Below are 26931 nucleotides of genomic sequence, written 5' to 3'. Positions count from 1 at the left end.
GCTGGGGAGAGGCTTTTTAAAAAGATATACGTCAAATTGATCTCTCTTCCCTGTTGTCATCTGCTTCACCATGGGTACGTGGTGTGTATGTTTTCCAAATAGGGTTCATCCACTCTGCAATGGCCAAGTGCCTTCTGGGACTTTCATCAGCGCTGACCCAGAAGATGACCTGGAACATCCATCTCCTGTTTATTCCAGCTTTCACAATCTGTCCACGGTAGCCGGTCTGCGTCCAGCAACAAAATTAAACCAAACAAAACAGCAAGTGAAGAAGTTTCATATTTATATCCCCTCCACTTGCTACTTTTTTTGATATGTTGATATTTGGTCGTATCCTCACAAAGTATTCACTGTGTGCTTTGTCAGCATCCTAGAGACGAGAGAAGGCTTTGTTTTTCATAATCCCTCCCCTCTCTGCCTCTCTCTCTTTGCCTGTTGTCTCCTTGAATAAACTGGATGTCCTTTTATTCCCGGCTGGGTCCTGCTAAGCTCATTACTTGCAGGCCCGCTAGCTGTAGACACACCACGACTGTTGTGGTGAGATAGAGGGCTGGGGTGGAGGGTGTGTGTGTGTGTGTGTGTGTGTGTGTGTGTGTGTGTGTGTGTGTGTGTATGTGTGTGTGTGTGTGTGTGTGTAGTGTGTCACATGTTGCCAGACATGATACAGGTACAAATGCTTTACAGAATGGATAATGACAGTGTGTCATTCAGACTATCCTTTTATAAGTACATGATCTAAGATGAGAAAGGTTAAATAGTGTGATTCAATTAAAATAGTTTTCTGTGTTTTCTGTGAACGGTTGCGGTCAACGGCCATCCTTCTCTGTACAGCCTGGTGTCTCTGAGGCAAAAATAAAGGGCAGATTATAATTGGGCTTTTAATAGCTAGAGTCTATTCATGTTTTTGTACTCAAAAAGTACTCAGGGAGTTTGTGTGCTGTGAACGGTGAATGTAACACATGCACATTGAGACACACACATGGTTGCACACGCACTTGCTTGCACGCAAATATAACCTCATGCACAGACACACACGCACACGCACACGCACACACAAACACAAACACAAACACACTTTGCCCGGGAGATGTTCTATGACAGTAACCTTCCTCCCAGCAACAAATAAATCCAGGATCAGGCCATGGATTTTTTTCAGGCACTCTCGCTGCATTCACAGTGCAGAGATGTGTTATTGAAAACTACTTTCAAAGAAAATACCCAACAACTATTCAAATGCACATTTTGTTTGAATTCTCCATCAGAATAAAAATAATAACACGACAGAAAAATGCATTTGAATTCAATATAATACATGCAGAAAAATATATATCTCGTTTTTGTTGAGTATGTAATTTGCTTTGAAACAAATGCTGTGGATTGCATTCCGAAAACATGCTTTTAAGTTAATTGCAACTTATTACCTTACGAATTATGTAAATCTACCCATGAAATAGCAACAGAAGCTGTTTTTCTCTGTCTGGTTTGGCTTTGAAGTCATCGGCTTCATTTAAAATGGAGTGGAATATTCATGTGCATTGTTCTTTCATGGCCAGATTCCCCAAATCAAAAATTAAATATCAACGCAATACCTGTGATTACATTTCGATTTGTGCATTGGCCCGTGATGGGCAGTAACTATTTCCTTAGTTTTCTGTAAATAACGAGTGAACAACCAGATGCAATAGCTCTTCATTTGCCAGCACCACAGTATAATCATTGTATTTATCCAGTGTTTTGTCCACTAAACAGGACGTTGGCTCTGTAATGCTAGTATTACAGAGCCCCTGATCCAGCAGCATGAGGGCTTTATGTGGCTGGTGGTAGCCAAGTCATCTGGCCGTGTCAGGTCTCCTGCTGCTGCGCGACGCAGCAGAGCGATGGTGATGTATCGCTGGGATTACGAGGCCATTTTGTTTGCGGATGGCCACATGGCATCAATCCTTATCCCTGTCTGATCGTTTGTATCCAGAGGCATGTCTGTCACACGCAGATGGCCGTTCTTGTAGACAAGTGTAGGTGGTTGGTGTGTGTGTGTGTTTCGGTTTTTCGCCTGAGCATGTTTGTTTGGTATGTGTGTGCGTGGTGTTGTGTGCATGCCTGCGTGTGTGTGAGTGAGTGTGTTTTTGTGTGTCTGTATATTCTGGTATACATTTGTGTGTGCGCGTGGTATGGTGTGGTGTGTATGCGTGAGCATATGTGTGTGAGAGTGTGTATGAGTGTCTGTGTGTTCTGCATGTTTGCATGGCATACATTTGTGTGTGTGTGTGTGCATTCCGTGGTGTGCATGTGTGTGTGTTAGAGTGTGTATGTGCGGTAATGACAGAGCCTGCTGATGTATGGGTGGTAAATGGGATGGATGCGTTCATCTCATTCAATATCCTCCCTTCTTCTCCATCCATGAAGAGCACCGGAGGCATGATATTAAAACCATGATATTAATAGTGAGTCTCTCGGACCAGATACAGATGGATCGAACAATAAAAGAAGAAGCATGAAAAAGGGAAGAGAAACGTGACAGAGTAGGCTGGTGTTGGCAAGTGTTGGAAACTTGGCTATGAATGTTAAACACTCGTGTGTGTGTGTGTGTGTGCATGCATGTGTGCGTGTGTTTGTGTGTGTAAGTGAGCATGCCTGTGCATGTTTGTGTGTGTGTGGGTGTGTGTACGTGTATGCGTGCACGTGTGCCACAGAGTGATAATGACATAACATCAAGGATTACTTGTTGTTGTTTTTTAATGGAAACACAAAGGGGAGTCTTACCATGTTTTTTTTTTTAAAGAAGCGCACAGGTAAAAAGATAATAAACACAATACATAGTCTAACTTTGTGAAAGCTCGGAAGTAGGATTTGCTGTCGTTGGTGTCTGTATTCACCCTCCCCTAGCAGGGTGGGAGGGAGACATATTGTTCAGAAAGACAAGCGACGCTGAGGCATAAATCATCGCAAACATTCAGATGAGGCTTATCCACATTTTATGTTGTGACCTTTATGCTGTGGGTGGTTGAGGGGGGGGTGGGGGGGTAATAGGGGGGCACAAAAACCCATTCCTGTGAGACTCATCAGTAATCGCCATAACAACCTGATCACTTCAATCACCCGACACCTGCGACGAGGACCTCCCTGAGAACCTCTGCAACCTTGGAAAATCATCTCTTATTGATCCCTCGCTTTGGGCTTTTCCCCTTTTCTGAAGTCCCTCGGCTCCTCAGCTTGCCTACTCCTCCTCCTTCTCCTCAACCTCCTCCTCCTCCATCTCCTTCTCCTGCTCCCCGAAAACTCGTCGTCTTCACACAAATAAAACTGTGAGACGACTCCCGGCGCCGCAGAGCCAATCACTTCTCCGAGACATCATCCCTCTCTCTCTCTCTGTCTTCTTTTTTTTTCCATCTCCTTATCGCACCCTCCCTCTATCTCTGCTTTTGCCTTCCTGCCTGCCGGCGACCACTTTAACCTCCCCTCCCTCACCCTGGAATCTCACAGAGCTCAATTATAGACCTTGTTGCCAAGATGGCCCGGCTCCTATCTCCTGCTCTCTTTCTCTCTTTTTTAAAATCCTTCCACGGTTCACTTAAGGAGAATTTCCACTCATCTTTTCGTTTCATGTTCAAGCTCATCCTTTCTCTGGGCACATTGGTAACAACACCACCGTCACCTCTGGAGGATTGATTTTCTTGATGGCTAATTAAAGCCAGTGGGCTGGATTGAAGGAGGTATGGATTGTGTAGACCGTGGTGAGGTAGGTGGGTCAGTAGGACAGTGTAGGTTAGTAGGTATTGGTGGTCAGGTTTCAAAGTAGGTATCTGGGTCAGTACAAGGGCAGGTAGGTATGGCAAGGAAGGGAGGTAGGCATGTATGTAAGAAGGGAGGTTATATTTGTCATCTTACACCCTGGGTATATTGACAGTTTGATTTCACCCTGAAAAGTAGCAAAAGTCTAAGTAAGGGTGATCCTCAAGGCCTGAGACAGTTTCACTATTGTTCTGTTGAAACCAGCAGAAAACTAAAGCCACTTGGAAAAAATCACTTAATTACAGTCTTTATTGTGCTGGCTGCCAGGCTTTTTGTTTATCGACGGCACACGGAAACTGTTTCCTTAACAAAAGCAAAGTCTGTGGAATTCTGTTGCATAACTGTCTGCCCAAGTAGATTACTGCTAAACTTCTTACATGTGATACCAGGGAATGAAGAGATACCACTAGGCTGACAACAAAGACGCAAGGAAACTGCCAGGATCCGATTATATGAAAGTTTTGTCTTTCACGATGATCACTGAGACTGGGTACAACTTGGCTTAATGGCGTTCACATGGGAGTGGGCAGGGGGGTCAATATTGACTTCATCAGTGTACAAATGGTATCAGCGATGACCACGGCAAAATCGTGTTGGAATCTGGCTCAATCTGTTCGTCTGATCCCGGCATAACCTGTACTGGAGTTGGACTTGAACCCCATCAGATGCACACTGTGATGGTCAGTGTAGCCCTGCAAGCAGGTCTCCTTATGGTCCCCTGAAAGCTTGACATCCGGCATTTATTTGAGTTTGGTGTTCACTTCTTCGGTTGGCACAAAAGACCACAGCTGTCCTTCACACACATGCACGTACGCATGAACAATCGTTCATTCACACCATTACATGCACACACACACACACACACACACACACACACACACACACACACACACACACACACACACACACACACACACACACACACACACACACACACACACACACATAAAACACACACACACACACACACACACACACACACACACACACAAACAGATTCACATATACAACAACACAAACAGTTGAGGCTTACCTCTGGGCGAGCTCAAAAGTATCATGATTCTGAGTCAGGAAAAAAGAGATCTCTCTCTCTCTCTTTCTTTCTCTACCTCCCTCTCTCTTATTTTTGCCAAGCTCCTTACTGGGGGTGAAGCCAGTGCGTGGTGGGAGGCTAAACCGACAGCACAGTCAGAAACCTCCTCTGGACTCTGCAGGCGAAGGAACTGCTCATTAGTGGGATTGTGCATGGGCCAAGCATGCTGACAGCTGTGTGTGTGAGAGTGTGAGTGTGAGTGTGTGCCCTATCTTGTGAAGAGGGAGAGTATGATTGATTTATTTATGATTTTTTTTTTTTTTTTGTCTTTCTTTTATCATCCTTGGGTCAGCAGCAATTTAAACAAGGATTTTACAGAACAACTATCTCTTCAAAGCACTTAACAAGCTATAAGACCTAGGGATGTGACTTTGGGAATAGGCCATAGGTGATATTAATGAGCTATTTACATTGGAATCCTGAGGTGCAACACACGCTCTGAAGCGCTCTTTAAATTGTGTGGGAAGAAATATGTTACCTCCTCAACACAGAATATTGGCATTCAGCGACGAGCACATTTATTTTTAAGCTTTGCACGCACATATCGTGTTGTTATGAAATGGTTTGTAGGCAGGGTACAAGTAGGCAGGGTACAAGTGATTTATTCAGAGCGAGGCAGAACTAATAATAAGCGTCATATAAACAGTTACATGGCGGTGATTAGGGTTTTACGAGGGACAAGTGCCGGTGATCAGTGGATTGCTGATGCAAAGGCGTAGTCATCGTCATGACGCTTCTCAACTTTACACCTCATATTTACGTAGGTGTCTACCTGTCTCTCTCTCTCTCTCTCACACACACACACACACACACACACACACACACACACACACACACACACACACACACACACACACACACACACACACACCACACACACACACACACACACACACACACACACACACACACACACATTGTACATTGTTATACAAACACTGGTCTGAAAAAACAAGGAGATTTGTTGCAAGCTGTACTTCCACATCTCCAGCTGTACTTTGTTGGTGTTTGCCGGCGCAAATTTGTAGCCAATTTCTAACACCAAGAATATGCTTTGATCTAAATAAAAAAACAAGCCTTAGTCTAATTCATTCAAGTATCTGTGTGTGTCTGTAGAGTTTTGGGTTTTGAATGAAATTGATCTCGGATGCTTACCAATGTCCGCAGCAATGCCTGAGCCATGCCTAAACCCGTACCCGCTCTAATTGTCTTTGATGAAAGTATCTGTGGTTGCTAAATAAGTAAATACAGTATGAAATTGTTATCATGTTTTGGTGTAGGACACTAGCCAATCTTACCAGTGATACACGAGTGAAGAAAATAGATGAATCATTCAGTCTGTTTCAAGACATTCCCTCTCCAGCGCACTCGTAAACCGAAACAGAAACCTTGTTTGTTGTTTACCCCATGGCCTCGTAGACACAAACAGCCAGAGCCTTGACTTGTTGCCAACAGTTTGTGTCGTTTTGCATGTTTGTTCTGGTTCTGTGCGGGTGGTCTCTCGTAGGGGAACCACTGTTTACTGTGTGCACTGAGGCGTTGACACCAAACACATTACAATGCTCTGCCCGCCGTGCTGCCAAACTAAATGAATGTCCCACTCATGATATTTTCCTGCTTGGGTCTGGGCATTATGTTGCTAAAAAAGCAGCATCAATCCTTGTTGTACCTGAGGAAGACCTCTGAAGAAGCAGTGGATAGAGTGTGTGTGTCTGTGTGTCTGTGTGTCTGTGTGTCTGTCTGTCTGTCTGTCTGTCTGTCTGTCTGTCTGTCTGTCTGTCTGTCTGTCTGTCTGTCTGTCTGTCTGTCTGTGTCTGTGTCTGTGTCTGTGTGTGTGTTTGTTTGGATATTATAGGTGTGAATGTGTTTGTGTGTGCGCGTGCGTGCGTGTGCGTTTGTCTGAGGCAGATTGTGGATTCTACAGGGTGAAATGGGAGTCGCAGCTGAACGATTTTCTAGGAGATAAGGGATTGGGGAAAATAGTGCAGAAAAGGGTGTGTGTGTGTGCCTGTGTGTGTGTGTGTGTGTGTGTGCCTGTGTGTGTGTGTGTGTGTGTGCGGCGGGGGGGAGCGGAGAATGGAGGAGAAAAATGGTAACCTGGTTACAGGCAGAAGAGAGTGTCATTCCGTCATGAGAAGATTTCTCAAACGTGTGATGATTCATGGCTATAGCCCACTCTGCTAGGGAGACAAATGGTCTTATCAGAAGAAGCATGATAAAAACACGCATAGAACATATTATACAGTATGTGTGTATGGAGTAAGTTGTATTATAGCTGTAATATGTAGTATAACTGCTATGGACCTTGAATGTACTATTCTTGTACAATTTGTGTCATTTAACAAGTCGTTGTATGCATACAGTAAAAGGGCTCTAAGTCAGGTCTTGTTTACCTCATCTTTTGTTGTATTTCCGTCAGTTAGTGCTCAATATTTCTTTGAAAAATCTAACTGTATAGACTATATCTCTGACCACTTTCATTACCATGTGTTTTGGATTGCTCATGCCATTGATACAACCAGAATTAGTTCCAGCAATACCAGCCTAGAGCTGCTAAATTATGGAACAAACTTTTAAATATTGACAAAACTACAATGTAATACGAATATTATGGCGTGCATTTAATCGCCCTGTGCCTTCTGATACAGCAAACCCTAGTCTGTACATTATATTGACGAGGTATGATTTGAAATACACAAGTTTTCTTTTTAGCTCAAATGGATGCTCAGCAGCTCCTTTGCACCAAAGTTCACCAAGCTTTGAAACTTGGGTGAAAAAAGAAGACGGATGTGGACAGATGGCCGTGGGAACTGTGTCATTTGATGGCAGAGCGATGGGTCGACAAGGCACTTAAGGTAACACTTTAACTCCATCATGGAGGACAGCCAGGTGCCCTTCCCCAGTTTGTTGTTACTCACCTGCATAACGTAAATGGTCCTGCTCAATAGGTTCCAGATGATAAATTCCGAGTTGACTGGTTCACACTGAGGTCTGGTAAGCCATGCTGATGAACCCAGAGGGTAACCAGTAAATCTGTATTTCCTTCTTCTTTCCGGTTTTTGTAAATTCCAAACAAATTTTTGGTTGGTGAGAAATAGTCAAAGAAATCAGAGAATTTGAAATGTGCTGATATGATTTTGTCTTCCTTGTCACCATCGGCCTGTAGGCTTCTATCTGTCCAAAGACAAATCCCTGCTGGGAATGTGACATGAAATTACCCACAATCCCTGTTGGCACCTCTGTCAACTTCAAAGTTCCACACCCCAACGGAGTCTGAGGATAATTTAGGATGGGATTTTCATTATTTGTGTGTGTGTGTGTACGTGCGTGCATGCATGCTTGTGCGTGTGTGTGCATCAGCAAGATGACAGGTATGCACAGGTTGGAAGACTGATATCTTATGAAATTGAAGTTTAATTTGGAAACACAGAAAGATAGAGTCCAGAAGTGCAAAAACGACCTGCTTGGAAAGCTCCCTATCTCTACAAGAATCTAATTAACCAACCAGTCTCAACCGATTTTAATAGCTTATTGGGGGGTACATGATCTGTCTTTTCTTATTGGGCTCAGCAAGATCAATTTGCCTTTCCACATATTTTTAGACTTCGCTGTCATGTATGCTGATAGAGGCAGCGTTGAGAGCCTGCAAGTCGGTTTAAAGTCCTTTCAGGAATGTAATGAGACCTGCTTGGAGCCATGCATTACCAGTGTTGTACACCTTGCTGGCACCGACTAGAGCCAAGACTCATCCCCCTTCACTCTGTCGGTTTTATAGGACTAGTTGAAGACCAAGAATAGTGAGCAGAGAGAGAGAGAGCAAGGAGATGCAATAAGCAGGGAATAGAGCACTGTAGCTTGATGTAAATCCTTTTACTCACACACACACACACACACACACACACACACACACACACACACACACACACACACACACACACACACACACACACACACACACACACACACACACACACACACACACACACACACACAAACACACACATTTTCATGTTTTGGATAAAAGCTGTTATTTTATTCTAAAAATGTGTCCGTCCACTCACCAAAGGGAGACTGGGCAGCACAAGGAGAGCCTGTTCCCATTATGCGTTGTCATAGATGATTTATGAGTGAAGCCATCGGAGGTTCTGGCAGCCATATGCCAGCACCATCCCTGTCACACACGGGACCATCCTTCTAATGATGTTCACATCCGTCTTCCAAAGACACAACAAACACATAACCGCGTGCAGTTTTAATGATACTGACACACTGCCACTGTTTCTGACTGCTGTCCTCTACACGAGCTAAACAAAAAGAAGCCGTTTTGCGAATGAGGCACAAAAACAGCACAAAGGAGTTGGTAAAACAAAGTCTGGGGTGTTGGTGATAAAAAAAGAAAGTATATTTTTGCCTCATTTTTATACGCTCGTCAACACAATACCGAGATTCAATTGGAACATAAGTTCCAATTGCATGAAATTAGTGGGAGCGATAGGGGAAAGCGTGAGTTCTACTCAGTTTTCCAAAAGTGTTTAGTTGGCAATTATATGGTTTTGCTCTTCTAATATGTCGTACGCGATTTAAAAGCCAAGCATAAACTTTATGCAGAGAGAAGAAGACCCAGGCTAGATGTTCCATGACTTCTTGATGCCCTTGCACAGTGGTTCCCAAACCTTATTTGGTCTGTGATCTCCATTTTTAACTCAATCCACATCTGCCTATAAAGTCAATGTTCCGTTGAACGTATTGCACCCCAGACTTAAGTCATTAGTAGTTTGCCCATCGCTCTACGAATCATTAGGCAGTCTGTTCGTACCAACAGGAACCGTTATAAGACCTTTAATCTGTTTAAATAAATGTTTTTAAAGGGAAATGTATCATCAAATATCTATTGCTTATAAGTCAGTAAGCTCTCTTGACCCCATGTGCATAATAGGCGACCCCAAGGATGGGATCTGCTGTCCTAGGTGTAAACACCGCCTGGACTGACCACTGTAGAATCACACTTATTAAAATCTCCTTCTGAAAGCTTCATACACTCACGCTAATGAGTTGTCTTTGGTAGAATATCTCTGTAACGAAACAGGAAACTGGGCATGACTCCGCCCCTTACAATTTCTGGTTTCTGGCCTAAGGCTCTGTGCTATCTAGGTCCAGAAGTTCTACTATAACATGACAGGGTGGCTGGATCCACGATTATCCTCAATCTATCTCTATTTAAAAATATCTTTATTTGACCAGACGATGGCCGATGCTCTCCCCATGTAGGGATGTGGTTCTTCGTCATGTTACTGTCGGTTTATTCAAGGTAGTATATCGACATTTCTCGATGGGTCTTTATACATGGGTATAAAGATCCATGGAGAACCCAGTTGAGACTAAAGGTGGCGTTGTTTCAGGGACTTAAATGGCATGTGGGTGTATGTGGGTGAAAAATGAAAGAACGCAGAGGGTCAGTGCTAATCTGTGCTGAGAAGAATAAAAGATAGCTCTACAAAGAGCCGGTGTGGTTAGCCGTGATGGCCCTCAGACGCTGCTCCCACTTCCCAGTAGAGCCACATTAATCATTCATCATGAATCATTTTGTACCCAGTGAACTCGTGAGCACCACCTTATCGGAGCTATTAGCTTTAGCATTTACCGCCACCAGAAAGAGAAATGATGAGGCAGGTCCACTTCACTGCTGTCTGCTCCTCCAAATCTATATAATTAGTAGACTTGACCATTTGATATGAACTGGTCCTAACTAGATTGTTCCATTTACCACTGATTCAGCTTTATCGCGCTTGATGTATTTTTTTGTATTCATAGAAAAAACATCATGAATAATGATAATCTCAAACAGACGTATCTCTCTCTCTCTCACACAGACGCAAGCACACACACACACACACACACACACACACACACACACACACACACACACACACACACACACACACACACACACACACACACACACACACAGACACAAAGATTGCATCAGAGATCAACTCTAAGTAGGGGTGGGCCTCCATTGCTGTCTCCCCAGAGTGGCACCATGATGAATAGTTGGGATAAGATCTAATAAACTAGGAGTAAAGTATGAGAATTAAAACGTAAGACGTGATTTAAAGAACAGGGAGACATGAGTGATGCATTTGGATAAAGCTGTCAAACGTCTCTCTCTCTCTCTCTCTCTCTCTCTCTCTCTCTCTCTCTCTCTCTCTCTCTCTCTCTCTCTCTCTCTCTCTCTCTCTCTCTCTCTCTCTCTCTCTCTCTCTCTCTCTCTCTCTCTCTCTCTCTTATGTTTGGACGAGGGCAAGAACCAATCACAGTTTAATGATTTTGAATAACGGCCCCCGGGGAGGGCGGGGCGGGGAATTGATATTAATGTGAATCAAAAAACCACAGCAACCGACAAAATGTTTGCCGTGCTATTTCTTGAACACAGACGGGCGTGAACAAGCGCCGTAGTTCATGTTTATATCTTTAGATATCGCCCCCGGCGTTTAATCCACCTTCTTATCACCGGCACATTTTAGTGTGATTGGCGCACAGTGGAGATCCAGGTCTTTGTTTTTACTGTATTTCATTCAAACTTAAAGTTGATTCCCCCCCGAGAACAGCGTGACACTGTGTTACTTCATTAGCATGAGTACATTCCCCTGCCTGAGCCCTAACATGGCAGCATCATAGCGGGTCCCGCATCAACGTGGCGATAATGGGAATCATGAATGTGTTTTTTAAGCCAAAAATGAAGTCATTAATTCACTGCGTTTTCAAAGGTATTCTTCCTCTAGGCCTATATATCGATGCCCTTCTTGCATCCCAATCATTTTGCTCATGTCTGCCATTCAGCTAAGGTGATGGAGAGAATGAATGCAGCGGCTAAGTAAGTCTGACTGCGGAAATAAATATCTAATTGTTGCCAACCCTTAACTTTGTTTGATGGATGGAACAGCCATGGGTGGATTAATTGTTAGAATTGTGGTTCAAACCTCATTTTCGATGTTTCATGCTTAAAACAGAAAACACGCTGTTGGCGGAAATTTAATGATTAAGTGGCAACAGATGGATTGATGCTGACTTAATATATTTAGTATCAGATAGACTTAAAATCATACACCAAAATACCAAAAACAACAAAGCGAGTCATCAACAAAGACATCTCACCTCAGTGTGGTTCAGGGCTCATCCACAGCCTTTCATTTCATTGAGGTCTGCTATGTGGTCTGCACCAGAGGTAACTTTTTAGAAACCTCACAAGAGTGGTGTTTTGAAAAGGGTTTCGGTTTAACATTCATTGCAGAGTGTATTAATGAAAGTGACTTTATTAAAACCAACACTTCATGTTGCTTCTCATCATTGGCAACGTCATTCGTCATGCTCTAATCTTATTATAAATACAGCAATGGAACGAGATAAGAGTGAAAGATGCCAGCATTGAACCGCTACTCGAGATGTATTCAAACACTGAGACTCCAGTCTTCCCACGTTAAGGTTGACCTTTTACAGATTTGATTGGATTTCAACACTGCAATATATTTATCTCAAACATCCGAAAGGAAATTGCTGTTTGTTCAAACAGTGAATATCAGCCATCAATCAATGAATTAATCAATCGGTTTCCCCGGCTCATAAATAAGATATGATCATCGAGATATTACAATAAACCATGAGGCAATTATATAAACCACTGAAACATACTGACTTGACAATTAAGGGGATGTCCGGCTACAGTGCTAGCATCTCAGAGGCGGAAGCTAACATTTGGTGGCTTGCAGTTAGCAAGCAGGGCTAGAAAACAACCTTTTAAAATAGCAGAAGCAGCAGAACAATCATATTTGGCGTAGATGCTAGCTGGCAGTCCTGTGTTTATGAACCACCCCTTATCAGCAGCAGGATTACCCCTTGCGGTGGGGTGTTGCATATGGCTGTCAGTGAGATTGCTCTTGATTGAGCCGATGCTAACTAGCGACCGCCGAAGGCACAGACACGCCACCTCTGTGCCTTTTACCATTCATACACAACGCACCATCCGATAAATACATTACCCATACACCTACTTACTGTGTTGAGTGGCTGGGCGCTTCGGCATGCGTGTCCTTTAAGATACAAAGATAATACTTTTGTGTGCATTAAAGGGCGCCATTGTACAAATCCAACAATCCTTACCCTTACATATGCATGAGGACTATATTTTGGGTGTATATGACGAAGATAGTGATGACAGAAATCTTGAACACAAAATAAGGGAGAGACCTGATTTTCTTCAAGACAGATTCAAGGACACAGAAACTAATGGTGCCAAGGATCTGACAACTGGATTTACAAGGGCTTGTTCATGAATTGAAAACCGTGAATAGGAAAATAACCTTCTGACCACAACCTTCTGAGAAAAATGTTCTCAGTGGACCAGATCATTTACCAGAACTATTAGGGGTGGTAGGTCACCTTGTATACAATGCATGGTTATTGAAGTTGGAGCCACTGTAGGCTTTATAAAGACGTAGGCCTAGGTATATGAAATTGTCTAAAATGCTCTAAATGCAAAATATGTGGAAATAATATTGGAACCAGAGCCCTTTAACAGAGTTCCCGATGATGACACTGTGAAAAGGGCAGACAAACACGTGTTGATGCATCACACCGCGTGTGTATAGGATGAGGATCCACCCTCCACTCCGGATGGGGGCGGCAATGCAGCAATAAAAGGTGCTGCCACTCAGCATTAAAAAAATACAAAAATAGAAGAAGAAAAAATCTGAAACCTGCTGGGTCTCAGACTCTCACTCATCATACAATTCGCTGAAGTCCAGTCCCTTCGTAAAGTGTAGTCAATACTTATTTGATTTTGAGACATGGTTCTGCTCAGCCTAGCGCCTCGTATTCAATGAGCCAAAGCCACTTGCGACGGTCTACTTTGTGCGGCGCGTTGAAACGATTCCTGGATGTCTGGGACGAAGCAGAGGCACGTCCGCTGTGCGATCCCAGGTTGCTTGGAAAAGCAGAGATCGCTGTACAATCTCCCGAAAGACCAATCAAAAAGGAGAAATTGGTTGGAATTTATCTTTAACTATAATGTTCCAGATACGTTCAGCCCATACATGTTGGTTTGTTGCCAGCACTTCGAGTCAAGTTGTTTTGCAAACGAAGCCCAGTACAACGCAGGATTTGCATCAAAGTTATTGCTTCTACCTGGAGCTATTCCTACTGTAGACCTACGATGTCCATCAGAAAATAAACTATCTGTAAGTAGGCGTACAGTAATAGAGGGAAATAATCGTTCATGGCCCCTTGATAGGTATCGGTTTGCCGGTTTTGTATCGCATCATGGACACATTGATGCCTAACATTGTATTTCAACACCATTTAGACGAGCGCTCCCTCACAGCTGCCTGCATCCAGGCGTGTTGCCTGCCAAACTGACCCCGTCGGAGGTAAATCAACAGGTACTCAGCTGTCCCAGAGAACACTACGGCCTCATTTCAGAAGTATAGGTGTGTAGACTTTAAAAACTCATTATTACAATACATTATAATGTATAATAAAATGCCACTGAAATATTCACATATTTTACTGTTTACTATAAAGGTACCCAAACTATACCAAGGATAGGCCCTTATCTGACCTCAACATCAGCCAAGGCTACGAGACCAGCCAGGAAACCGCATATTGTTGTCAAGGAGGAGGAGGAGAGTTCTATAGAGTTCCCTGAGCTGCATGATTCTTCTTACAATCCTGTGGTTTCTGGGCCTTCCTTGTCATCTTCTCCAAGGTCCTTGTGAGTTCATTTTTTAACCATAATGTGAAATAGTATTTTTTAATTTATAACTTGCATGGAAAGATAATTGAAATCCATACATTGACTACCAAATTTCCTCAACGAAACTGAATCCTTTAGATGGTCATTGTCAAGAGGATTTATACAACAGACTTGAAAAGCGAGTCACCTATGGAAGATGCACTTTGAATGATCCATTTGGGGAAATGAGTACTCTGCATGTAACACATCCTATCTAGCTATGAGCAGTGACACACATGGGAGTGCCCGAGAGACAACTCCAGTTTATAGTGCCTTTGCCTTGCTGATGGTAAAGTAGGAGTATTACCTTCATGCTTTCGGTAAGAGGTGACCAGAGCGCCTGTAGGAGACCTGGGTGAACACGAAGAGTACAAAGACCTCGAACACAGAACTTCCATCCATCGGCGTCTTCAAACCCATGTCCTTCTTGCTCTGAAATAGTAGGGGGTAACCACTGAGCAACTGGTTATTATTTATTTTTAGATGGAAGAATGTATCGGTCCTATACACTGTGTGTAGCATATATAAATATAGTCTCTACAAAAACACTTGTAAAGAGACTGAGTAATGTGCTTGTTGTCATGAAAGCAAGGTGCTGTTCTGAGAAATTGATCCATTTAAAAAATGGTTTCTCAAAAGTAGCACGCACCACTGTGTCTAAGTGCTAAGACACACACCGCCTAAAAGTATTCTCACACAATTGTTTGAATAGAAAATGTCAAGGCTGCATAAATCAACAGGGTCTTTGTGCACATGCATTTGAATGTACAATTTAAAATGAAGGCCGTCCCTTAGGGTCATTGCATTAAGTGGAAACTGAACATTATGTCGTTTATTCTTTTTTTCTTTGACTAAACGAGGTGGCTACCTGTTACGTTGAATTCCAGTGATGTTTTTTGTCTCAAATTCATTATTTATAGGAATTTATATCCTCGACAAGAAAACAGGACATACTTCAGTGTTGATGCTTCAACACCTTTTCAACTTGGGAGTGCCGCTGTCGTTTACTCTGTCAAGGGAGGTTGTTAATGATCCATCAAATTAATTAAACCTCTCCTCCGGATGTCTTGTATTCCTTATCATAACTCCTCACCTTGTCACTTGTCGTTGCCGTCATCTTCAGACATCAACAACAGCTTTGGGTGGGCTATACTTCACCTTCTTAAATCTGCTATTTTCACAGGCTTCAGTCTCATGATTCTTATGTGTTCATATCGATCGAAATGACCGGTAAAACACTGACATGAGAACCATGAGATGATCAACAGAATCTTATCCAAACAAGGTGGGGTGAGAAATTCCAAAGATACGAGGGCTCAATCCCAATGTCTGGCCTCATAGACTTTGTTGCGCGTTCTCGTGAAATGATTAAGGCTTTAGGGCTGTCCCATTGTCGAATTCCAAAGGGCGTGAGGATTGGAGTCCACACTTACCGAGCCCTTTCCGTGAGTCTGCATCAGTGCAGACTTCAACTAAGGGAATTACCCACAGTTCAAAGACATTTACTGCGGAGACCATAGGGAAATTAGGAAGGTAAACAAGACGACCCTACTGTCAATGCGCAACTTTTTTTAGTGAGTCGGATCGTTTGGATCAGCTCACCAACAAGAGCTGGCTCTTTTGGCTCCCAAACAGCTCTTCATATTACTAATTATACCTTTCATAATTCAACCAAATGTAGGCCGTTCTAACTTATGAATAGTATGTGTAGGCCAATAATCACCTAAATTACTCAATACATCCTTTATACTGAAGTATTCAAAAGTAGAAAAATTATATTTTCTAACCAATAAATTGCTGTAGCCGTTTGTTTTCACTGCATTTCCAAAGAAAAAACAAAAAAAAATTAAAAAAAAATCCCAAACCGGCAAGTGTCGGCAACATATTTTTCATTAAACGTTGCCAAGATAACATGTGCTCTTGTGAAGTGCTGTCCCAATCCCATATTACCTATTCGAGCCCATGTGGCCTCACACATTCACTCACTTAGCAACTGAGATTAATTAAGTCTGTGAGGCCGATTCATACCTCCGGATCCGGACGAAATTTGTCCGTCCGTACCAAACGTTGTCTCCGGGACTACCCTCCATACTTATTTCAGCGTTGTTATGGATGTTACGCTCAGAGGCAACGGACCCGCTGACGGACGAAACGAAGGGTTCCTATCCGTATTTACCGCAGGTAGTGAATGGGCCTTAAGCCCTCAGGGCTCACTTTGGGATTGGGCCGAGGAGACGTTGTTATTCAAAGCCATTTAATGAAGATTCACTTCACTAGTGGCTCTTGGCTCTGTGAGGGACAGCAGACTTTTACATTTTCTGCAACTCTGTATCCACTTCATGTGAGCACTCTGTGCCTGCGATGATGAAACTCAAGGAATTGTCTGCAGAGGTCAAAGGGGTCCTTAATCCATGATGAATGAGCTCTCCAGGGCAGACTAGAGACTGCCAAATGAGCCCAATTAAAATGAATGGAAAGTGATTTCAAATGCCTCGATTTAATCTCTACATTGAATATAATAGAAATTCCACAACCCACTGCAGAACATAACATCTTCTCATAGACAGCCCCAAGACACCTAACTTGTCTATCAGCCTGCCCCGCAGACTACAGCTGTTTTAAAAAAAAAATACATTTGACTTATCTTTTTAAAAAAGGCTTTTGCTAATTTCCCTTTTACTTTTTATGTATTATATGTTTTAACAACCCAATTTTTTAAACTCTGTAGCACTTTGAGATTTCTCAATGCAAAGTGCTCTACAAATTCAATATATTATTATTATTATTATTAAGATTTGTTGGCGAGATACAACATCTGTGACAATGCAGTAAGGGGGTAAGGGCTAGTGACTTCCCCTTCATGCATTATTCTCGCCAAACATTTCTGGATCTATTGAGGGAAAACAGGCAGTGCTGTCGAATAGAATATCTCTGAGCAGCGGCCGGGTAAATGTGTCACTAATATGAAGTGCAGCACGGAGAACCCGATGTATACGAGTAGGATGGCTCGCTGGTTGCAGATAGAGCAGTCACGAGTGGTTTCCGTTACTGTAGTATCCTGGGAACCATGAATGAACCAAACTTTTCAAATGTGATGTAATATTGCTCCATACTGTCTACATTGAAGTGAACAAATACTGTGCTTTGTGCTGTGCTGTATGCAGACACACAGACGTGCACGTAGACAACAGAGGCCTGTTCACCAATAATCTCAATACACAGGATAAAGAAAGCCTCTATTTATGAAAGTAATAAAACCAAGAAGGGGGGGCAGGTGGAATATCAGGAATGACAGCTTGGCGTAATTTGTGCCTTATTATGCTTAAAATAAAATGGGTCCCGCAAAGGATAGGTTTGAACAGCGTCAGGGGTGATAGATAAATAAACATGAAATGCTATCAGGCTCTGGAGGAAGGCGGGCGGAAGTTCCACTTTATTTGTCTTTTCTGTGTCTGCTAGCCCAATATCCCACTAATAATAAAAAAGGAATAGGCAAGGCTCCCTGTTGGGTTGTAGGATTTTATTGTTGTTTGGGAAGAAATTTCGTTTTTCTATTTGCATTGCATTATGCTCGATCGTTCCTCCATCACATTCATTGATGAAACGGCTCAGAAAGACATGATAATTTTAAGGGATTAACCCCTTTTTTAAGAAAAAAAGCCCAAAGCACAGAAGGAAATGAATAACAGTTCTCCCCTTGACTGATATCGCTCAATCCTATCTTGAATTCATATCAGAAACAACCCTGGCACCACAATTCTGGCCTATTAACCTTGCCCGATATTGAATTTGACAAATAGAACCAGTGGACCGATTCTGGGGCATCGGTCCACTCAGAAGCATACTTTATTCATTGATTTTCAATACAAACATGGCTGAAGCGCAAAGACATCTACCGTCAGTGTCCTCAACTGACTCTTGTGTTCAGTCCCTTAGTTGCTCGAGTTTTGTTGTTGCTAATAGCTACACACAACCACAGGGTTAATAGACCGCTTAGCAGCGGTGTCATCGTAGGACAAGGGTGCGCAGGTGTCGCTCATAACACTAAAGTTGCGTCTGCTACTTTTACGGGTAGATAATATGAGCACATTGACCATGGAGCATTTTCACTGAGCTGTCAGAGCAGGGCAAACACCGGTGTAGCCTACCACATTCACATTGGGTAGGAAGGCATCATTTATGCTTATCAGCACCACTAATGGTCTGTGCGTGTTATCTTCACTTTGGTCTTCTGCCCGTGCCCTGGTACATGGGTCTGTGCACATACGTATACAGACCCATGAGCATTCTTATGAGCAATACCTAAATTAGGTCTAATAGATCTATGTTAAGATTGTTATCCAAATTCCTCATTGTGCGTCCAGAAGGCGAGTTCAATGGGTTAGCATTTGCTTTCCGTTAGCCACCTCCAATGACCTGCAGAGTTAGCCGCCTAGCTCCAGTTCAAGTGAGGGGGATACTTTTAATTACTTTTAAGATTTAAAGATTAACAATCTCATCCAAATAGTCGCTTTTTCAATACAAGTGCCAATAAAAACAAAAGCGCCACTGACAGGTTAACATCTGTGTAGACGTCCCAGCCAGAAGCAGCTGACACTATAATAAAGCCAGCAGCTCATCACAGGTAGCCCAATAATCACAGTGTTAGAAATAGTGCTGAATTATCAGTGTGTTGGTAGACAAACTACAGTGTGTTGACACCACCGCTGTGTTTGAATATTCCGAAATCTTTCGATCGTCATAAAAAGCAAAATGTGTGCGTGTGATTACAGAGCTTTCATCAACGGCTTCGAGGCAATCAGAATCAAGGAACCTAACTATGTGTTTTTATAAGTCGCCATACCTTGCTCATTATACTCCGGACCTAAGGGAATCGACCCTGGGTATGGCGACGACAGCATCGCTGAGTCATCGGCATTAGATCCAAGTCCTCTACTGCCACCATACACATCATTCCCACGGTGGGGTGTTAGTCCCTCTCCTATGCATTAATTTCACACACACACACACACACACACACACACACACACACACACACACACACACACACACACACACACACACACACACACACACACACACACACACACACACACACACACACACACACACACACACACAGAGAAAAAGCCTATCTATTCGTCCGCCCCTATCACAGCCACAAAGACCCCCAATCTTTTAGCTAAAACAGACTAGGGGAAAGAGATGGACGACCGCAGGTGTCCAAACTTCTGGAGGAAGTCGCCCTTGGCTCTCACCAGGGCCTCCTCGTCGAAGTAGACGGCCGGCCTCCGGGAGGCCACAAAGTACTGTGCCCTCCGCGCGCTCCAGCCCAGGACGTACATGAGGAGGCCGCACACGGCCGCTGTGGAGCGGCCCACCCCGGCGTTACAGTGGACGTAGACGGTGTGGCCGTTCTCCAGGAGTCCGTGGAGCAGGAAGACCGCCTGGGGGAGCATCCGGATCCGACCTACGGGGGGGGGAGGTGAGGTATTGTTATTTACCCGTATGGTGGACGTCTGCCCATGTGTTGAAGCAAGCAAGTCACTTGATTGGTCCAGTGGGATGGGAGCAATTCTGTGTATGGAGGGGGGGGGGAGAGTACTTCTTCTAAACTTCTTCTATACTTCTAACTGCAGACTTCAATAAAAGTCACAGCTGAACAAAACCAAACAGCAGTCAGGCAGATTCTTCAGGGATAGTTTGCGCTAATGGCAACGTGAAATGTCTTCGGTGCCTTGACGGGGACAACGGATTGACCTCGGGCCCTGAGTCTACAGAGGTAGTAGCAGCAACACCACCATTCAAGTCTCAGACCGGCCTCCATTGATTGATCCGGGACAGGAGAGTGGTCGGGCAGAGATTGTGAGACATGTGAGTGTGGTAATTATTATATCGTAAAATTGGCCAAATTTGACTTGAGAATTTTAGGGACATTAGTCAATGTTTTATGTCGCTGAAATTTGGTATCTGGCCTGGATTCTGAGTGCATCATTTGTGCATGAGTGTCAAAGCACATTGCAGCTGTCGAATAAGGGTGGAAAACATGCTATTATTCTGCATGTTATTCGTTGCTATTAGGCCTGCTGACACGGAATTGATCTATATTTGTTGAGCTGTGGATATGATTTGGATGTAAAATTGTCTGGCTGAGTGATATGACGATTAGGCAAATGCGCTGACATGGGGAAAAGTTTCTTTAGATTTCACTGGGTCTTCAAATGATTTTGTGAAAAAGTACTGCTACTAATTAACTGGGGAACAGTTGACACTAGAGTCCTGCTGTACCTGCTTTGACAGACAGGAGTGCAAATGAGGCATGTCAAAGTTTTTCTATTTTTACATTTAATTGGTAACTCACTCGCTGTCTCATTCGCCCTTCTAGTTAAGAAGGATGCCTTCTTATTTGTTTAGGTAGCAAAATAACAAAATACAAAAATTCCTCAATTGAGGGAAGTTGTATTCTGGTTGTGTATTATTTACACATTAAAAGTCTATCTTAAAGGGGTAGTTCGGAATTTTGGACATAGGGCCTGATTCCCAAGTTAGCCTTGAGGTTCTTTAACATTGGTGACAGTTTTCATCACATTTCATTCAGTCCTTCTAGTTACAGAGTTTGCTCGTGCTAGGCTAGCGCACGGCAACGGGCAATACTAGTCTGCTAATAAAACAGTCTTACCCACTCCACAGTATACCCGAGGTAAATCAATTATAATGCCAGACTATAGATGTAAATGTCTGTGTTAATGGAATAATGTTAGAAATAAAACTAACCTTGCATCGAATGAATCATCGCATTTTGAGGGACTACTTTCTCAGCAGCAGCGGAATTAACCTAGGTATCAGTCCGCCACTGCCGTAGCCTACTACCAGGAATATAACACTGCTGCTGAGACACAGCAAGTCCCTCAAAATGCAATGCAAGGCTGGTTTTATTTCAAACATTATTCCATCAACATAGACATTTACATCTATAGTCTGGCTTTAAATTGATTTACCTCGGGTGTACTGTGGAGTGGGTAAGACTGTTTTATTAGCAGACTAGTATTGCCCGTTGCGTGCACTAGCCTAGCACGAGCAAACTGCAACTAGAAGGACTGAATGAAATGTGTTGAAAACTGTCTCCAATGATAAAGAACACCAAGGCTAACTTGGGAATCAGGCCCTATGTCCAAAATTCCGAACTACCCCTTTAAGGCCATGTTGTTATAAAAAATATTTGCTACTATTCTACAGCTGAAATTATAAAGATATCAAAGCATCATTACTCCAAACAGAACTTCCCCCAATTTAATAAATGCAGTGTTGCACTATGATGTTGATGCATCATCTCATAATTTGCGGGGCTATCGCTAATAGTCCTGATGATGGTCATCATGGTTGGCTAACGGTATCCCATGATCCTCCTCACCCTCAGTGCTCATGTCTGGCGTGGGCATCCATACGTACGCCAGGCCACAGTCCCTGTACAGCTGCATCATGGTCTCCGTGGTGGCCGGGTCCTCAGAGTTGAGACTGCAGCCCTGGCAGTTGGTAGCCACGTCCGTCTCTGTCTGGAAGTTCATCACCGCGGTAACTCCCAGCTCGTGCTTCAGCTTGATGGTCACGTGTTCCACCTGGCGGGGGCAGCTGCCTAGCCACACACGCGGATGAACCCTAATGGCAGAGATGTTTGTTTCAAGCGATATAGTGTGTATGAAGCAATGGTAGTTTTTGTATAATTTTTAGTTTTGTAATGCAACTTGCTGGTATTTCTTTCTTGTAATTTACATATGCTTCTAGGGAGACGGATAGTGTAGTGGTTAGTGTTTTGATGCCACGGCAAAAGGGTGTAGGTTCAAACCCTAATATCGGCAGTCTAACGTGCTCCATAATGACATTATCGGGGGGGGGGAAATACGGTTGATTTGGATGAAAGCATCAGCTAAATTACCTAAATAGTAAAAGTCACTTAACAGGGTTGATCCCCACCAGCTAAAAGAAGTGAGCCGGCAGCATCCTGATCTCATATCCACTGAGATCAGGATGCTGATCTCACATTTCACAACTTTAGGGAGGCTCCGACCCGTCTAACCCGATTCCCCCAACAAACACTTGATGAAGTGAAAAGCCACTGGGGTAATAATAAAAATTGTGGGGTTACAAGCAATGAATGATCGTGCTGCAGCTAGGGATTGGAACCAAACCCGTCTCACATCTCAAGAAAGAGAACAGGGTGCAAAGTGAGTGTGGGACGGCGGACGGACCAGGGGGTGAACGGCTGACAGACAGAGCTGCTAACCATCTGGTGGGAGCTCTTCCAGTCTCTGTGTCTCTGTCTCTCTACCCCCCCAGTATATGTGTTTGTCATTGTTTTGTTATTTTTCAGAGGCCATCTCTCAGGCGGACTACGGACAAGACGACCTGCTGGATTAGTCTAGGTAATAGTCGGGGAGGATCCCATCCACTGTACGTCTTTCTCTCTCTCTTTATGGGTCTCACGCTCTTAAGTATTTCTGGTGTGCAATGATATTTTATTGGGCTGGTCACTGCAGACATCTTTACAAAACTCAATCAATGTGATTGAGTTTATTTATTACTTACTTACATCCACCTGCTTAATCACGCTTGTTCACGTTACACAATTAAAGACCCCCCTTCCCTCACATGCACACAAATAACAGCTTAATGAAGATTAGCAATGGCGTCTTCGGGGGGATCTCCATGTAATCCTTAACTTAACTTCGCTTGAGCATGAGCACGCAGGCAGCAGTGCAGGGAATTAGAAATGTTTTTCAAAACAAATTACGAGGTTACTGTGTATGATGCTTAAGGACCACACCTGTCCGTCTGGGGACCCTCATTTAAATAGCTATTAATAGAGGCGGTGGGTCGGCTGACGCACACCCTGCTTCAACGTTGTTCCTTGACAAAGCTGGTTAAGGGCTTCCGACACAAATTAAAGAGACATCCTCTCTCTCTCTCTCTCTCTCTCTCTCTCTCTCTCTCTCTCTCTCTCTCTCTCTCTCTCTCTCTCTCTCTCTCTCTCTCTCTCTCTCTCTCTCTCTCTCTCTCTCTCTCTCCTCTCTCTCTCTCTCTCTCTCTCTCTCTCTCTCTCTCTCTCTCTCTCTAGATAGATAGATAGATAGATAGATAGATAGATAGATAGATAGATAGATAGATAGATAGATAGATAGATAGATAGATAGATAGATAGATAGATAGATATGACTGCAGGGGAATCAATCCCGTTACCCAGCTGATGCCGTGGCAGGATTGGTAACTCGTTTCTGACCACAGGCCCCAAAGGTCTAGGACACTTTGTATGGTAAAGATAAACAGGTCAAATACAGCCATTCCACCTGAAAACTGTCTGTAACTTACAAAAGCACTTAGATCATATGCCCAAATGCCTCACTTTCAACGCATTATCGTGAAAAGAGGGAAAAGAGGACAAGCTCATCAAAGGAGTAACTATTAATTACAATTAATTGTATCTTTCAAATGGATTGATATATCCTCTAATGGAATCTGGAGATTTGGATGACCGAAAAAAAACGGAAAAAAATCATTTTGTAAACACGTTCACAAATATTTGGCCTGTTAAGCCCTTTGAGAATGTAATGGTGATTAAGGGCTATACAAATAAAATTGAATTGAATTGAATATGCCCCGCAAGGTTAGGATTTGATTTCTAGATTGTGTACGGACAGCTTAGGCCATTTTTAAGGATAAAAATACAGAAACCGGCAAGATCCATCAACCCAGTGTGCTACTCATAGAGCCATCTTCTCTCGTGGCCTTCTGGCCTGGAGGGACCTCATTTATTTTCCAGCAGGATTTCATTCAGTGCCAAAGTGGGTTTCACTGCACAAATGCTGCTGAAACAGAGGCTGGTAATTAGCCTCTTATTTCATCACAGTGGTAGAGGAAATTTGGAGTGTCTACAACTCACAGGCTGCAAGGCACATTGTGGGGTAACGCAGCAACTCCCCTTTATGAAGAATCATTAATGAGGTTGAATCATTTCTAACACTTGGTCTGCTTTAATTACCTTTTTAGCTTCTTTGTCCCCCTGCGGTCTTACATTGTTTAAAAAAGAAAGAAGTACTACTCAACTTGACCCCTGCACAGGGGTTTATCTATGATCATATAAACGAGGTGCTTGTCACTGCCGTAATTGAAGCCTACTAGTGATTCCATATCCGTGTGGTTGTGTTTCTGTCTGAGTATTACCTGGAGAAATGCATCGCCTTCTGGTGAGCTACGCCCAAGTAGAAGCCGGTGGTGTGCTTCATCTCGTCCGTGTGCCCCGTCTCTTCGATCCAGTGGCCGAGGGGGTGGCAGTACACTCCGTTGATCACATTCATTTCATCATACACACAGCATCTGTCATGGTGGGGGCCTTCGCCTTTTAAAAAAGAAGAAGATGCGGTAGTTAAGTATTGGGCCTATTGCAAATGTTCTAATGACGATATTGGCTTATTTACCTAAGCAAACATGATAAACTAATCTCTAATCTAATGTGAATGATTATTTCAGGGAAATATCCAGTCAAATATATTGGTCGATTGGATCAAAAAGAGTAATCCAGCTAATGTGCAAATGGAAGCGGTCTATATCGTTTTGCTGGTTTACACTCCATCCAATTTATAACTCACCAAAAAGTCTTGGGGAACAATATTGAGCGACAGCGTGTCTCTACTGACATCGTGTGGATTCACAGACACATTTCAAAAACAAACACTTGTTATTTTTACTTAAATGCGCCAATATGCTCGATGTTTAATATTTTGGTCTCATTAGCCAATTAATGCACTAAGCAAACGTTTTATTTAGGCTATACCTTCCCAGATGTAACTGCCTCGAAGGCGTTTGATGAATTTGAACCAGGCACTTTCTGTGTACGGTTGTGACAGCTGCACTTCGCCGATCCAGAGACACGGCTCGTGTTTTGACAGAACCACTTGCGTCGCTTTCATTTGAATAGCTTTGTTTGGATCCCAACTTCCCATTTCGGACCGTGAACCTGATACAAGCACTTCGACATCCGAGCACTCCGGAGTGAGAATAACTCCAAATCTGAATAACATTTCGATGTAGCATAAAATACGCCTTTAAAGTCCTCGACCAGCTGGATTGCAGCCTGAACGACTTTCAGTTTGATCTTCGGTTTTAAACCCACTCGTAATGTCCACCATTTCGACTGTAATAGCATAGACCATATATTTATAGACTGCAGGTCTGCTCCATCCACCAACCTACATGCTCACATTTCCTACAGTAGCTGCACCAGGATATACTACGGGTCGTTTTTAAATTGTAATTGACATCATACAATCATTTTACAGCCAGTTAACCGAGTAAGGTCTTGCTGCAGCCTGTAGGTGTAGGATAATGGACATCCAACGTCCAAGTGCTGTCACGTGACGACAAGATGGCGGACGCGGTGAGACCTCCTTAGCTGTGTCCCTATTCCTCTACGATTAGTCAAATCTCCTATCCTTTACTTAAACTTTGTGGAAAACGTCATCGGGTCAAGGAGAGATGAAAATGTGCTTCCTTTCAAACATAGGAAAAGACAGCGCTGTTTAAAATGAATTCGACTCCACTTTTCCTAACCTACGTCATTGCGCGACGGGGAGTATTGCTGACCTCTAGCGTTTCTATGGTGGAACTACAGTTTTCCGAAGTTGGTCTACAACAGGGGTTCTCAAAGTTTTGACAGCTGAGGGCCAATTTAGGAACCCAAAATTTGACTGAGGGCCGCCAAAGGAAAAAGATTTAGGCGAGTAACGCCGTCAGCATCCCAGTGGTGAAAAGAAACATTGCACCGTGGACCTCTGGGATGGACGACGAGGTCTAAATCACAAAACTGAGGTTCATCCTTTCAAAGTAATGTACAGTCGGATTAAATCTAACAAATAACAGGATTCATTTGAATGCTAGAGTGAGTCGAATTTTCTCTTTATATTTATTTATTTTTGTTTAAATTAATATTGATATAATAAAAAAAAAAAACGTACTGGCAATGATTGAAAAGTATAACAAAATGGGGAACGACTTCACGTGACAAATGAAGAAAGAGGGAACAGAAATTATTTGCTTTGCAAAAAACGTCAAATAATATGTTTCTTGGAATTCCATTATTATCAATTTTATTTTCTGCTCTTCTCTTCAAACAAACCAATAAAAAATAAAGAAATAAAGAAAAGACAAATATTATGTCACCTCCATTTTGGACACTTTGCGCTTTCTCGGGATACCGAAGATAGGTGGTAGA

The 26931-nt window shown here is 43.1% G+C and overlaps 1 protein-coding gene and 1 long non-coding RNA gene across 5 annotated transcripts; one reads left to right on the top strand and one right to left on the bottom strand.

The window, feature by feature from the left end:
* The first annotated feature begins 13603 nt into the window (after window positions 1–13603).
* Window positions 13604–18811, top strand: LOC130374379 (uncharacterized). Of its 2 annotated transcripts, XR_008893607.1 has the most exons (4): window positions 13604–14115; window positions 14241–14364; window positions 14459–14648; window positions 14769–18811. It is a non-coding gene; the product is annotated as an uncharacterized LOC130374379 (long non-coding RNA). The 2 variants fall into 2 exon arrangements; XR_008893606.1 differs by having other exon boundaries at window positions 14459–18811.
* A 902-nt stretch (window positions 18812–19713) lies between these two features.
* Window positions 19714–26256, bottom strand: epm2a (EPM2A glucan phosphatase, laforin). 3 transcript variants are annotated; one of them, XM_056581103.1, is made up of 4 exons: window positions 25495–26256; window positions 24885–25059; window positions 22081–22325; window positions 19714–20139 (listed from the first exon to the last, which is right to left on the bottom strand). In XM_056581103.1, exons 1-4 carry the CDS (start codon window positions 25739–25741, stop codon window positions 19862–19864), a joined length of 945 nt encoding a protein of 314 aa, XP_056437078.1. In that variant the 5' UTR covers window positions 25742–26256; the 3' UTR covers window positions 19714–19861. The 3 variants fall into 3 exon arrangements, with proteins under 3 accessions (XP_056437078.1, XP_056437080.1, XP_056437079.1); XM_056581105.1 differs by lacking the exon at window positions 25495–26256 and adding an exon at window positions 25139–25488; XM_056581104.1 differs by having other exon boundaries at window positions 19974–20139; window positions 22119–22325; window positions 25495–26254.
* Window positions 26257–26931: the final 675 nt, after the last annotated feature.

The sequence above is a fragment of the Gadus chalcogrammus genome, chromosome 21 (assembly GCF_026213295.1).
Source record: "Gadus chalcogrammus isolate NIFS_2021 chromosome 21, NIFS_Gcha_1.0, whole genome shotgun sequence".
NCBI lineage: Eukaryota > Metazoa > Chordata > Actinopteri > Gadiformes > Gadidae > Gadus > Gadus chalcogrammus.
This window is presented reverse-complemented; position numbering and strand designations above follow the sequence as displayed.